Source organism: Anguilla rostrata, chromosome 12 (genome assembly GCF_018555375.3).
Source record: "Anguilla rostrata isolate EN2019 chromosome 12, ASM1855537v3, whole genome shotgun sequence".
Lineage (NCBI taxonomy): Eukaryota > Metazoa > Chordata > Actinopteri > Anguilliformes > Anguillidae > Anguilla > Anguilla rostrata.
Window position 1 is genome coordinate 25793600 of NC_057944.1, and position 15107 is coordinate 25808706.

The following is a 15107-nucleotide window of genomic DNA, read 5'->3' on the forward strand; positions in this document are numbered from 1 at the left end:
CCATCAGTCCAGCCACAGCAAGGGACACCGGACAGGCCAGAGCTCACAGCTCACAGCCCTGCTGCGGCCCGCCTGTGCTGGAGTGTGTCACCCCTGGCGTGCAGAATCAATAACATTACATTACAATCACTTAGCAGACACTCTTATTTATGACGGTACAGTGAGGATAATTCGTAGCTAACAAAAGCCAAAACAGTAACTTTATAATATTATAAATGATGATGCTTATTATTATCCCTCCCTCTCTCACTTGGCACCTATTTTCTCCGGTGTTGGAAGGATATTATGGGAAGTGTCACATTGAGTGTTAATCTGTGCCTAGCCTGCCTTCTCCCTCTCTGTCTCTCTCACCACACTTTCTATCTTCCTCACTCCCCTCTCTCCCTCTCCGTCGCTCCCTCTCATTCTCTCATTCCCTGTTCCTCTCAGCTCCTGAGGAAGAGGCACATCGGGAACGACATCGTCACCATCATCTTCCAGGAGCCGGGGGCGCTGCCCTTCACCCCGCAGAACATCCGCTCCCACTTCCAGCACGTCTTCGTCATCGTGCGCGTGCACAACCCCTGCTCCGACAGCACCTGCTACAGGTAGGGCCCCCCCCTAATAGAATATCAGCGCGGTGTGGTATGATACTGCTGTCAGACGCTGTGAATTTATGTCAGCTGACAAGCTAGCAGTGGTGTCGTGTGTAGCTGGTGGCTGGTGGCGGTCTGAGTGTTTAACCGTTTCCCCGTTTTCCCGCTCCTTGCAGCGTGGCGGTGACCCGCATGAAGGACGTCCCCCCGTTCGGCCCGCCCATCCCCAGCGGCGCCACCTTCCGCGACCCGGCCGTGTTTCGGGACTTCCTGCTGGCCAAGGTGATCAACGCGGAGAACGCGGCGCACAAGTCGGAGAAGTTCCACACCATGGCGACGCGCACGCGGCAGGAGTACCTGCGCGACCTGGCGGAGAACTGCGTCAGCGGCACGCCGCTCGACTCGGCCGGCAAGCTCAACAACTTCATCCTGCTGGCCTCCAAGAAGCGGGAGCGGGCGCGGCCGCGGGAGGGCGCCGAGCTGGGCGCGGCCGGGGCGGTGGCCTGGCGCGTGCAGGCGCAGGACTTCAGCGGGGGCGGGGCCGAGCTGGCCTGCGTGCTGGCCGTGTCCGGGGAGTACGTGCTGCTGCTGGACACCCTCAACAAGGAGGTGGTGTTCAACTGCTTCTGCGCCGACATCATCGGCTGGACACCCGAGCGGCTTGCGCTCAAGATCTACTACGGGCGTGGCGACCACATCGCCGTCAGGGTGCCGGAGGGCTGCGCGCAGGACCTGCGAGAGGTGGTGACCCGGCTGAAGGTAAGAGCAATGCGCCAATGCGCTAGTGGGACAGCAGGGTACTGCGATGGGACGTTTGTCATATCTTTAGTAATGCTGATGGACTTGCATATGGAGTTGAATATCTGTTGAGTAAATATGATATCTTTGGTCATGTTTTTGGACTTGCATGTGGAGCTGAACATCTGTCGAGTAAATATAATTTCTTTGGTCATGCTGCTTGACTTGCATATTGAGCTGAATATCTGTTGAGTAAATATAATATCTTTGGTCACGCTGATGGACTTTCATATGGAGCTGAATATCTGTTGAGTAAATATAGTATCTTTGGTTGTGTTCGGGGGCTGAGCGTTGGTTGAGTAAAGTGTGTGTGCCTTCCCCAGGCGCTGACGCTGGGCTGCGAGACGGTGGATATGACCCTGCGGCGGAACGGGCTGGGGCAGCTGGGCTTCCACGTGCGCCTGGACGGCACGGTGGCCGAGGTGGAGGAGTACGGCTTCGCCTGGCAGGCGGGGCTGCGCCAGGGCAGCCGGCTGGTGGAGATCTGCAAGGTGGCGGCCGTCACGCTGTCCCACGAGCAGATGATCGACCTGCTGCGCACCTCCGTCACCGTCAAGGTGGTCATCATCCCGCCCTACGACGAGGGCGGCCCGCGCAGGTGAGGGCCCGGGGGGGTCAGGGGTCAGGGGTCACGTGGAGGCTCGGCTGATGTGAAGGCTTTCATTGATAACGTGACTCTGAGAAGTCATCTTTGACAGGCCGCTGCTTTAGTTTTGCTCTGTGGTTGGTCCTCTGAGGCAGCGCAGGGGTCAGGGGTCAGGGGTCGGAGTGGAAGGTAGAGGCGGTAGCACTGAGGAACATAGAACACATTTGTGGCTGAATTAAATATTTGTCTACAGTCTGCACAGTTTTGCTTCCAGTTGCTAGAGCTGAGCTATAGAACTGTGACTAATACAAACGCCTGATTATAGTGCTTGTACAGACACTGCCATCGGTGTTTGCTACTTATGCTACTTATATTACTCATTTTAAAACGCACTTAATTTTTATTTTTTGTTTTAAGTTTTCAAAATTTAAAAACTGGGCTTGGACAAAAAAAAGGAAAAAAAGACCTCCACTGTTGTCTAAATGGACGTTGCAGTAAATGTCATTTTGAAACATCCCTGTCCTCCTTTCTGTTTCAGGAGAGAGCGCTGGTTTGTTTAGTTGACGTTAATGCGTTATAAATAGCTCCCATTGTGCAGTAGAGGTTTTGTACCCGGAGAAGGTTTGCAGTGTTCTTCTGTCTGCTGGCTGGTTCCACCAGGCCAGTGTAAGCCAGAGCTCGGCTGCGTGATTCTGCTCGCCAGAGCCAAAGAATTGAGGATCCCTGGCTAATAGCCCAAAAGCCTTGTTTAGCTGTTAAAGCTCATTTTTGCGCGCACAGTACAGATGTCGAATATTGCGCTAATTATTTATTCATGCGTTAACCGTATCCAGGACTGCTTACCGTATTAGCAGTCATAGATCCGCAGGTAGTATAGACCACTTGTAAAATTCGCACAACAAAGAAACGAGTGTAAATAATGCAGCCAAAAGCCAATTCATTTGCAAATACGTGGCTACTCTCCTCCATAGCCTGAAGTGATACAGCACGTAATGGTACATAATGCCACCTTAAAGCATGTATGGTGTTACTAATGGGAACTGAAACCCTGAGTTTAGTTTGTTGTTCATTCAAAGACAATGGTGGAATCTGTAGTGGTGGTGCAGGGCAGCTGAGAGCTCTACTCTGGAAGGCTGGTGTGGGCTGGTAGAGGCTGGTAGAGGCTGGTAGAGGCTGCTGGAGGCTGGTAGAGGCTGCTGGAGGCTGGTGTGGGCTGGTAGAGGCTGATAGAGGCTGGTAGAGGCTGCTGGAGGCTGGTGGGGGCTGGTAGAGGCTGCTGGAGGCTGGTGGGCTGATAGAGGCTGCTGGGGCTGGTGAGGGCTGGGGCTGGAGAGGCTGGTGGAGGCTGGTGGAGGCTGGTGGGGGCTGGTAGAGGCTGGTAGAGGCTGCTGGAGGCTGGTAGAGGCTGGTGGAGGCTGGTGGGCCAGTACATTCAGCAGCAGGAGAGCCCAGCCAAAGAGATGGATGATGACGTGTGAGTGCGTGCGTGTGTGTGTGTGTGTGGGGGGGGGGCTGCAGGCCTTTCATGTCGTCTGAGTGAGTAGGGGTTAGGGCAGGAAGTGCGGAACTGCTTCTGTTTTAATGGGCGGTCTGGCTGTGGCAGGTTGGTTCATGGGTAACTGACTGTGTGTCACTCGAGGAAGTGTGGGCAGCATTCCATGAACTGCACAGGCACTCACACACACGCACACACACACACACATACCCTCTCACTCTCTGCTGTGGATCTGGAGCACTTGGTAATTAGGCACTTGAGCAGTTTCATCTGTTCACCATCATCATCTTGCGCTCTCTCTCTTTCTCTCTCTCTCTCTCTCTCTCTCTCTCTCTCTCTCTGTCACTGTGCCAGAGAAATCGTGTGCATGAGACTAATGCCTGGAAACGTGGAGGGAAAAAAGGAAAGAAAAAATTAACGGGAGAAAAGTGATTAATTAAAGATACATATGGCATTAGTGTGAGGTGGGGGGATGGAGAGAGAAGAAAGAGGGTGAGAGAAAGAAATAGCTGGAGAGAGAGCGAGAGAGAGCGAGAGAGAGGGAGTTGGAGTGCAGGAGCGTCTGGACGGGCAGGCTGGAGCTCACGTGGGGAGACGTGTCTGAACACCTCTGAGGTGTGAAGCTTTGCGGGGGAAAAGAGAGAGGAGCGGAGAGAGAGCCGCTCCCTCCCTCCCCCGTACAGGAGGGAGAGAGACAGAGAGCGCGTGCGCCAGCGCGCGCGTGTGTGTGTGTGTGTGTGCGCGCGCGCGCAGGGCACAGCGCTGAGCGGGGCTCTGCTGAAAGCTCCAGCTGACAGAGCCTGTGCCATGGCAGGAGCAGAGCCGCCGCCTGCGTCTCCCGGCTGAGAGGTGGGTAGAGAGGGACAGAGCGGGCACACAAAGACCTGAGCGAGCGAGGGAGGGAGGGAGGGAGGGAGAGAGAGAGGGAGAGAGAGCTGGAGGGAAAGAGAGGGGGAGGGAAAGAGAGACGGACGAAGAGAGCTGTTATCACAGTACTCCGCTTGGAAGCCTTTTTCTGAATCAGTGCTTGTTTACTTCGGCATCATTACAAATGATTATATCAGACCTGCTCTCTCCTGTGGTCCTCAGAGTGTGTGAGTGACTTCCATTTTTGTGCAATTGTTGATCTGTTATTGTTCTAAGCTGTGGATGGAGTGTGTGATGCTGTCATGTTTACAGTGTGTAAATGACCATTGTAGATGCTTGCCTACAAATAGTGTGTGTGTGTGTGTGTGTGTGTGTGTGTGGCATGCTTGCATTGTGGGTTGTGAGCCGTGTTACCGAGCTTGTGGTGTCTGTGCCCAGCCTCGTGCAGAGCAGGCTTTAGAGAGGGACCCGCAGAAGTCCAGCCGCCCTAGCGCGCGCCCAGCGCCTGCCTCACGTGCGCCCCCCAGCGCCTGCGCCTCCTCAGCGCGGGACCCGTGAGCGCCTCGGTCACCAAGCGGGTCGGGGGGCGGGGTGGGACGGGCGGTGATCTGGACCCCGCGGCGCGGTCTCTTCCGGGTCCCGGGTGCGAGGGGGGTCTTAAAGGGGCGCGTGCGCGATCCCGCTCGCCGCCACGGCCGGCTGGACACAAAGAGCGCCCGTCTGGCCTTCCTGCGCCCAGCGGCCCACTCCCGGAGCCGGCGGGTTTCCGCTGAGCGGGTTTGGCCCTGGTCCCGAGCCCGGGCGCCGGGTTAAGATGGCCGCGGGGCGCGAGCGCTCGGCTGCGGCTCCGAGCACAAAGGAGGAGCGCTGCGCTCCCCGCGCGGGGGGCTGTGAGGATGAGGAGGGGAGCGGGCGGGTGAGTGTAGGAACACACGGGTAATGTCGCTGGGTCAGTTAGTCTCTGTCACTCGTATTGGGGGAAGTTTCGTTTAGCGTCATTTCGGTGTCAGTAATTTGGTACACAGTCAGATTTCTAGGAATTGTGTTTTGTAGGTGTAGGCTAATGAACTTATGCTTTGTGTGTTTTTGTGTATTTTATGTTTAAAACATGTTATGTTTGGAGTTATGGTGAATGTGCGTGTGGGGGCGGTGAATGTGTGCGGTTAGGTGAACAGGTGTGTGGGGCGGTGACATGCGTGTGGCGGGTGCGGGTGAACATGCGTGTGGCGGGTGCGGGTGAACATGCGTGTGGCGGGTGCGGGTGAATGTGTGTGTGGCGGGTTAGGGTGAACATGCGTGTGGTGGGTGCGGGTGAACATGCGTGTGGCGGGTGCGGGTGAACATGCGTGTGGCGGGTGCGGTGAACAGTGCGCGGGCGGTGACAGCGTGTGTGGTGGGTGAACATGCGTGTGGTGGGTGTGGGTGAACATGCGTGTGGCGGGTTAGGGTGAACATGCGTGCGGCGGGTGCGGGTGAACGTGTATGTGGCGGGTGCGGGTGAACGTGTGTGTGGTGGGACTGTCCCATAATGAGATTAAACGCATCTGTAAGACGAGCTTCATCAGGGCAGAGTGGAGGGGGGAGACTCCAGGGGAATGAGCAGAGACTGAAGGCTGGATTTGGGGTAGCCCCACTGCACAGCCACACTCACCAACAGGGTCTACGTCTGTGGCTGCTCCTGGTGACCCTGTTCCTACACTGTGTCTGTGGCTGCTCCTGGTGACCCTGTTCCTACACTGTGTGGTGCTGCTGTGAGGTACTCTTTCTAGATGATGTTGTTGGTTGCTTCCATTGTGGAAATATGCTACTCATTCCCGATGCTGAAGTGAAGTCCTGGTGCTGGGTGCAGTAGCTCTCCCTCTCTGAAGGCTTGTCCCAGGAGAGCTCATTAGCAGTAGCCTGGGGGGACAGTGCTGTGCTGGGGGGGAGGAGGAGGTGGGGGCTGTATGGGGGGTGCAGCCGCCCCACTCAGGACCAGCGCAGGGGCGCATATCTGCACCCCACTCACACCAGGACAGGACCAGTACAGCTCAGCCACATGCGTGCGTTTATGACAGTGTGTGTTTATGACTCTCTGTGTGTTTTTATGATTGTGTGTGTGTTTTGTTCAACGTGCATCTGACTCCAAGTTACCTTGTATGGGCGGAGCCCAGCTGCTCCTCTGGACCAATAGCTGTACTGCTCAGCTTATGGGGTGGAAGGCAAGAGGAATTGGCAGTTGGTGGAAGACGCGTGCTAGTTTGCTTCTGCTGAATTTTGCCTTCAAACTGGGATAAATAGTTAGATAAATCAGTAGATAAAAACACGTTCATATAATGAAAGGGGATATCATTGCTCTGAGTCTGACTGTGCTCTGAGATACCCGCCGTCTGACAGGGCTAGCCTTGACTGCACCAGCCCATTTAAAATATGCTTGATGGAGCCAAGAATGCTTTTTTGCAAAGCCTAAGGGGATTGTGGGTATTGTATGCATATCGATGGGCTGATGGAATACTTTGTTCTGCTATGAATAAGGGATGAGTTGTGTACTCTCAGAGGAAGAAACAGCAGTAATAAACAGACAGAACCTGCCCCACACCAGGCCGCCAGTAACAGCCAGCACTCGCTCTCAGTACTGCTGCCGCACAAATAAAACGAAAACACCACTGTGTGCAGTGCAATAAAGCGCAGTCCCATGATGCACTGCAGCCAGTTTGTAGTGTAATTCAGTACAGTGCTGTACAGCAGTCTGTGTGTGTGTATTTGTGCAGTTTGTGTGCGTGTGTGTATTTATGCAGTGTTTGTGTGTGTGTGTGTGTGTGTTTGTGTGCTGCATCATCAGCTGCATTGTTCCACTTGTCCTTGTTCTCCTAATTTGGCTCTCACTCATCACCTGACCCTCTCGTTCAGCACTGACTCAGTGAGGAGAGAGAGATGCACCTCACAGCACTGACTCAGTGAGGAGAGAGAGATGCACCTCACAGCACTGACTCAGTGAGGAGAGAGAGATGCACCTCACAGCACTGACTCAGTGAGGAGAGAGAGATGCACCTCACAGCACTGACTCAGTGAGGAGAGAGAGATGCACCTCACAGCACTGACTCAGTGAGGAGAGAGAGATGCACCTCACAGCACTGACTCAGTGAGGAGAGAGATGCACCTCACAGCACTGACTCAGTGAGGAGAGAGAGATGCACCTCACAGCACTGACTCAGTGAGGAGAGAGATGCACCTCACAGCACTGACTCAGTGAGGAGAGAGAGATTCTCCTCATAGCACTGACTCAGTGAGGAGAGAGAGATGCTCCTCACAGCACTGACTCAGTGAGGAGAGAGAGATGCACCTCACAGCACTGACTCAGTGAGGAGAGAGTCTGCGGGGGGCATGCGTGTTCTTGTGTGTGTGCTTTGCTCCCTGAGGCCAGGCCATGGCAGGACGCTCAGCGGCACAGCTGACCTCTCAGTGACCCCGCTGGGGTAGGGCTCCCCCTCGGGGAGCGCTTAGCCTGGGGCTCTGGGGCGGTGCTGAGGTTATTAGCGCTGGCGAGCGAGCGGGCCGCGTGCACGAATTTGGCGTTTTTCTCGCCCTCTGTGCTCATTTCTGGTTTTGGGGAGCGAGAGTCACTGCGGGGGGATGTGTGCCCTGCTCTCTGTACATCTGCCACTCCTCCCTCTGCTTCCTTTCAAGGGTTCTCTTTGAGATGTAAAAAAGACAGGAAGCGGAAGGCTGTTGAGCAGTGCGCAGTGGTGTTATTTTCCGCCGTTGCCATGGAAACAGCAGGGTCTGTTCTCATGCTAAGCCTTAGTGTGAGGAAGATGCTTGGGTTATTCATCCGTGCACTGTGTGTGTGTAACGTGTGTGTTTGTATGTAACCCTGTGTCTGTAACTTGCGTGTGTGTGTGTAACCCTGTGTGTGTGTTTGCTTGGGTGTGTGTGTATGTTTGTAACCCTGTGTGTGTGTTTGCTTGTGTGTGTGTGTGTGTGTGTGTAACGTGTGTTTGCTTGTGTGTGTGTGTGTGTGTATATGTTTGTAACCCTGTGTGTGTGTTTGCTTGTGTGTGTGTGTGTCACGTGTGTTTGCTTGTGTGTGTGTGTGTATGTTTGTAACCCTGTGTGTGTGTTTGCTTGTGTGGTGTGTGTGTGTGTGTATATGTCTGTAACCCGTGTGTGTGTTTGCTTGTGTGTGTGTGTCACGGTGTTTGCTTGTGTGTGTGTGTATATGTTTGTAACCCTGTGTGTGTGTGTTTGCTTGTGTGTGTATGTGTGTGTGTGTAACGTCTGTACCGTGTGTGTGTGTTTGCTTGTGTGTGTGTGTGTGTCACGTGTGTTTGCTTGTGTGTGTGTGTATATGTTTGTAACCCTGTGTGTGTGTGTTTGCTTGTGTGTGTGTGTGTGTATATGTCTGTAACCCCGTGTGTGTGTTTGCTTGTGTGTGTGTGTGTCACGTGTGTTTGCTTGTGTGTGTGTGTATATGTTTGTAACTCTGTGTGTGTGTTTGCTTGTGTGTGTGTGTATATGTTTGTAACTCTGTGTGTGTGTGTATGTTTGTAACTCTGTGTGTGTGTTTGCTTGTGTGTGTGTATATGTTTGTAACCCTGTGTGTGTGTGTGTTTGCTTGTGTGTGTGTGTAACGACGTGTGTTTGCTTGTGTGTCTGTGTGTGTGTGTGTGTTTATATGTTTGTAACCCTGTGTGTGTGTTTACTTGTGTGTGTGTGTAACGTGTGTTTGCTTGTGTGTGTGTGTGTATATGTTTGTAACCCTGTGTGTGTGTTTGCTTGTGTGTGTGTGTGTATATGTTTGTAACCCTGTGTGTGTGTTTGCTTGTGTGTGTGTGTATATGTTTGTAACCCTGTGTGTGTGTTTGCTTGTGTGTGTGTGTGTCACTTGTTTGTTGTGTGTGTGTTGTATGTTTGTAACCCTGTGTGTGTGTGTGTTTGCTTGTGTGTGTGTGTTTATGTTTGTAACCCTGTGTGTGTGTTTGCTGTGTGTGTGTGTGTGTGTGTGTGTGTGTGTATATGTTTGTAACCCTGTGTGTGTGTTTCACAGGGGCTGCACAGAGGAATACGAAATGAAGACAGTGGACCAGAAATCAGAGGCGGAGCCTTTGGCTGCAGGGTACCGCCCCCCACTCCGCCCCCCTGCTTGGCGCTGGGACAGCCCCCCGGTAACACACAACGCCCCCCCAGCCCAGCGCTGGGCCCCCGTGGGGCCCCCCCAGCCCTCCAGCCGCACCCACAAGGGCCTGGTGCCCATCCCGTACAGAGAATCTCAACACCTGTCCAAGAGGTGAGAGATGGGACCAGTCACAGCCAGTACCCGAGTACAGCACACATCCAATGACAGCGTGCACTCACTCACCACAAGCATCCAATCACGATGAGCAGTCAATAACAGCGAGCAGCCAATCACGACAGCTCTGTACCAAGTCAACCGTGGCGCGCTTTACATTTCATTAAAATGCAACAAATCACACACATCTCCATATTGTACCAGACACACAGTATGATTCTGCTTATCAAGGATAACAAGTCTGGTTCTGCAGACAAAAATGGTGGAAATGCACAAGACCGTAATGCATTGCATGCTATGATGTACAAACGTGCAGTTTGGTGGTCATTAGTGACTGAGTGTGATGAGCTTTGCACTGAACATCTGCAGTGTTCCTGTTTCGGGGCCTGTAGTTGTCCTTTGCGCTTGTGGTTTGGCATGATGTCCTTGTAAGTCGCTCTGGACAAAAGCCAATGAACTCGCTGTTCATTTACTCTGTTTATTGGCCATTTACCACTTTCTCTGTTCATAAACTTCTCAGTGTTATTAAGAAGCCGTTCTTGGTTGCAATTATTCTATTTGTTAGCTGCTTTATAACAGTGGAAACGGGTGCTTAAAATAGAGCTTAACTGCATTTCCTAACAGTGTAGCTGTTGTTAAGGTAAAGGACACAGACTTATAATTTATGACACAAACTCTGACTATCCCAGTGGCGAAACCTGTCTGTACTGCCCCCCAGTGGTGGAACACACTTCCCACAGTGGTCAGGACAGCAGAGTCATTGGCTGTCCTCCAATGCACACCCACTTGTTCCGAACTAAATCTCTTCTTCCATCCCCACCTACGAGCACTCCTACCTTTTGTTCTAATTGTGCTGGTGGTATTTTTATGGGTTTAGGTAATGTTATGTAAAGCGCTGGTCACAGGTCGCTCTCATTGCTGATTCAATGATGGTGCAAATCAATTCTTTCTTCCGTCTGGTGTCCTGAAGGGTGATGGGCTCTTCTGGACTCAGTGAGTCAGTGATTAGCCTTGTGGATTTTATAGCTGGGGTGGCTGTGTCTGCTTCTAAGCAGAGTGTGTTCTGGCTCTCCCACAAAGACTGAGGACGTCCCAGCGATGTGACGGCCCACAGATTTCATAGGGAAATCCAAATTATGAGGAAAATACATAAATTTGTTCCAAACTGAAAGTTCCAGCCTGAGGATCGCGACCACATTTATACGGTGTTTTGCTAATGGGATGTGGCTCGCTTAGCTGTAGCGCTACACAATCTGAACAATTTGAGCTCTGCATGTAAACTTGTTTTAATGCACTTCTCCCCTTGTTCCTGTTTTTAGGCTAGTGCATATCTATTGCTTGTCAAATATTCAGACTCAGACATATGAAACAAGAATGAATGGCATCAAGTGCCTGAATGAGCTTCTTGGGCCCCTCCTCACAGAGTGGTGTACTCCCTGACTGAGTGCAGCCTGCGATTTTAAGTGCTTGTTTCATATTTGGCCCATGAGCTTCCAGCCTTCTCACCCAGTCTCTCTCTCTCTCTCTCTCTCTCTCTCTCCCTCTCTCCCCCCACAGGCCGGTCAGTTTCCCTGAGAACCACTACAACTTAACTCCTATGGGGAGCGACAGAGTGCTGCCCTACCGCAACCCCTCTGCCAGCTTCTCTGGCCCTGGAGCAGGGATTGGGGCTCCTGGAATGGGCGGGCACTTTGTACGGTACAAGCCCTCGTCTGACAGGTCAGCTTCATTGAGTGACAGCTCTCTCTCTCTCTCTCTCTCAATCCCTGTGTAGTTATATATGGATTTCGTGCTGTGGGTGGGCTAGCTCACTCACGGATCTTTAGTCCAGTAGTCTACAGCTGAACTGTAATAAACTTTCAATTGTTGTATTTATCATTATTTTAATGTATTTATTTTTTTTATTTGATTTTTTCAACGTAACACTTTTATGAGTATCTTTAATACCATATTATCCTTAAGTGAGAATTTGGCTTTTGATTGGACAAGATTCACAGCTACACAGCTACATCCATCAAATGTATTGGTCAGAAGCACAGCATAGACCTAAAGAATGTGTGAATCAGTTTAGTGTATTCGACTCAGGCGCTGACATTTGATAGCTAGCCTATCACATTAGTGACTTGCTTGTTTTAAGCCCAGTGCTGCCTGCTGGGCCACTTGTAGTGACCTAGGCCATAGCAGTCGCATCGTGGTCCCCCCCCCCCCCTTTTAATCCTCCTCCCTGAAAATGTTCTGTATGGTGATGTAGTTTTTCTGCTGCACAAAATGATGGTTTACTTAAGTAATGGGTGTGATAGGAGAGCATTCAACATGAGATGTTCACACAGTGACTAAGTGCCATTCATCGCGCTGTTGTCTATTGTTGTTTTCCTGGATGGTGAAGCCTGCTGTTGCTGTAGTTATGCTTTCATAGAAAAGCAAGCCGCCTTGTTCTCGCTCTCTGGAGCGGAGGCAGGCGTTGTGTAACGGGTGCCTGGCTGTGCCAGTTAAACCCAGAGAAAGTGTCTGTTTGGACGATATCCCAGGGCTGAAAGAAACAGAATGAGCACTGTGACCCAGTGGCAGTAAAATCAGCCTGTGAGAAGGCAGGACTACTCACGGCCTGAGCGTATTGTACGCTGGGGATAGGTCTGTCTCTGCTCGTCTGTCCGTCTGTCTGTCTGTTTGCCTGTCTGTCCAGCCGTCTGTCCTTTCATACAGTATTGCCATCCTTGGCACTGATTCAGATGGTCAGTACTGTGAAGCACCCACACCAGCCGATATTGCTGTGCATACAGCAGCTGCATGGCGCATGCGTGCATGGCTGCATGTGTCACGTGCTTGCATCTGCATTAGCCGTTTGTACGGTGGCCATGAAGGCCAAGACGAATGAACATATCGGACAATGCAAAAACAATTCAGAAAACACATTAACAACTCAACAGCAGCTTAGAAACACATTTCACTGATTAATCTAACAACTTGGAAACCACAGTATAATTAATAACAGCTGGACTATTGTGAATGCTGTTGTGAGGCAAACCAGCAAGTATTTATGCTCTCATACAATCAGAGAGTTCAGTGGATAGGGACCACATAGATAGACAATTCTGTCCAATCAGGGGTGAGATAAGGACCTCTCCAATAAGGACCTACCCTTTCCAGTTAGTGAAATGTTGATTTGTTCATGTTTTCGACGTTGTGTTTTCGCGTCGGTTAACTTGTTTCAACAAATGTTGCTTTGTTTTACTTTTTGAAGTTAGTTGTAATGTATTGTTAAAATTGATAGGGAGAAGAAATGTGGGTGAACTGCAGCTGTTAAGGTCTGTCCAGTTTTTCCAGTGTGACGGGATTGAGCTCCGCTCCCCGCTGCTGCTGTTCGGTGAAGGAGACGGCGGCTGAGGTTACTGCGTGTTAATCGCTTGTGCAGGTAGTCAGGCAGGAAAGCGGGTTGGGTCGTGTTGGAGCGTGTTGAGACTGTTTTTCCCCCCACTGTGGTCTCAGAGTCAGGCACCGCTGTGTGTCAGCGTGGCTTGTTGAACAAGGGAAGTCTCGCCCAACTGGATCAACCTGATTTACAGAAAGTCAAAGTCAAAAGGAAAAATAAACAATATTTATGCTGTACTGACAGGAACCGGTGCAGGCAGTGCTACATGAGCAGCGTGCATGTGTGAGTACCTGTGTGTGTGTGTGTGTGCGCGTGCATGCGCGCGTATGTGTGTGTATTTGCCTGCTGGAACATGGCTCAGTGCAGTGATGGGGATGCTGAGCGACAGGAGGTTCAGTCATTTACACAAGCTCCCTCTTATTTCAACTTCAGTTTGGCAGGAGCTACCAGTGGTGCCAGTAATGGAGGTAACCCAAGACCTCTCAGTAAATTCTAGAAGCCTGTTTTCTTTTGACCAGCGCTTTCTGATGTTGCTTGATTAAGTGGCTCTTTGGTGCCTGGTAAAGGAAATCCTTGGCAGTTGTTTGGCACTTTCTCAAGGTGACTGGAACAGTTTTCCCAACTTCCTTTATCAGGAGAACCAGCTTGTGCTTGGAGTGTCAGAATAAGGGGGTTGGTGTGTTGGTTGGTGATTTGGCCCAAGGCGGAGCACTGTGAGTCATTTAGAGGGGAACAGCAGTGGAAGAACACAGTAATGCACCAACACTGTCTGTATGGGACTGCCTGAGGGCTGGCATGGACTTATCCTGACATATGGAGGTGTGTGTGTGTGCGTGCGTGTATGTGTGTGCGTGTAACCGTGTGTGTTTCTGACTGTCTCTAATTGTGCATGCGTGAAACATTGCATGATTTATGTACATTGCTTTTGACGAGTGTCAGAAAGGGACTGTCGACCGTAACAGATAAAATTAAACAAACAAAAAGATAAAATTGGTTAAAATGCATGATCTGGTCTTAAGAAAAAAAAGGGGCTTAAGTGAAAGGAATCTATGGTAGTTTTAATATCAAATTTACTATCTATTACACATTTCAAATGTCAGTTTGAAATCTGTTACAGATTCTGTTATGTGTTGCGCTCTGAATGCTGCATTGGAGACCCAGGCTGTGACAGCTGCAGACCGGACGCAGGGCTTGTGGAGCAGAGATAAGGCTGGGCTCTAATGAGGGCCTTACTGCTCACTGCTGGGTTTGAGTGGCAGACTGGGACGTGTGATTGCAGCTCACAGCCACGGGGGAGTGGAACAGCACAGTAATGAGCACCCTCTGCTTTCACACGCGCTGTCCCTTCTGCATGACCGTAACCATGAGCAGAGCCCTCTGCTTTCACGCGCGCTGTCCCTTCTGCATGACCGTAACCAGGACCAGAGCCCTCTGCTTTCACACGCGCGGTCCCTTCTGCATGACCATGACCGTAACCAGGACCAGAGCCCTCTGCTTTCACACGCACGGTCCCTTCTGCGTAACCGTGACCGTAACCATGAGCAGAGCGCTCTGCTTTCACACGCGCGGTCCCTTCTGCGTGACCGTGACCAGGACCAGAGCCCTCTGCTTTCACACGCGCGGTCCCTTCTGCATGACCATGACCGTAACCAGGACCAGAGCCCTCTGCTTTCACACGCACGGTCCCTTCTGCGTGACCGTGACCGTAACCATGAGCAGAGCCCTCTGCTTTCACACGCGCTGTCCCTTCTGCATGACCGTAACCATAACCAGGACCAGAGCCTTCTGCTTTCACACGCGCTGTCCCTTCTGCGTGACCGTGACCGTAACCATGAGCAGAGCCCTCTGCTTTCACACGCGCTGTCCCTTCTGCGTGACCGTGACCAGGACCAGAGCCCTCTGCTTTCACACGCGCTGTCCCTTCTGCATGACCGTAACCATACCAGGACCAGAGCCCTCTGCTTTCACACGCGCGGTCCCTTCTGCATGACCGTGACCAGGACCAGAGCCCTCTGCTTTCACACGCGCGGTCCCTTCTGCATGACCGTGACCAGGACCAGAGCCCTCTGCTTTCACACGCGCTGTCCCTTCTGCATGACCGTGACCGTAACCAGGACCAGAGCCCTCTGCTTTCACATGCACGGTCC

The 15107-nt window shown here is 51.9% G+C and overlaps 1 protein-coding gene across 2 annotated transcripts in view; it reads left to right on the forward strand.

Moving 5' to 3' along the window:
- sipa1l3 (signal-induced proliferation-associated 1 like 3) overlaps nt 1-15107 on the forward strand; it is a 78527-nt gene that overhangs the window by 49377 nt on the left and 14043 nt on the right. For both annotated transcript variants that reach the window (XM_064302226.1, XM_064302227.1), the window contains exons 8-12: nt 430-587; nt 752-1334; nt 1697-1971; nt 9348-9587; nt 11148-11309. In XM_064302226.1, the coding sequence (XP_064158296.1) occupies nt 430-587; nt 752-1334; nt 1697-1971; nt 9348-9587; nt 11148-11309 (1418 nt within the window). The remainder of the gene's footprint in view (nt 1-429; nt 588-751; nt 1335-1696; nt 1972-9347; nt 9588-11147; nt 11310-15107) is intronic.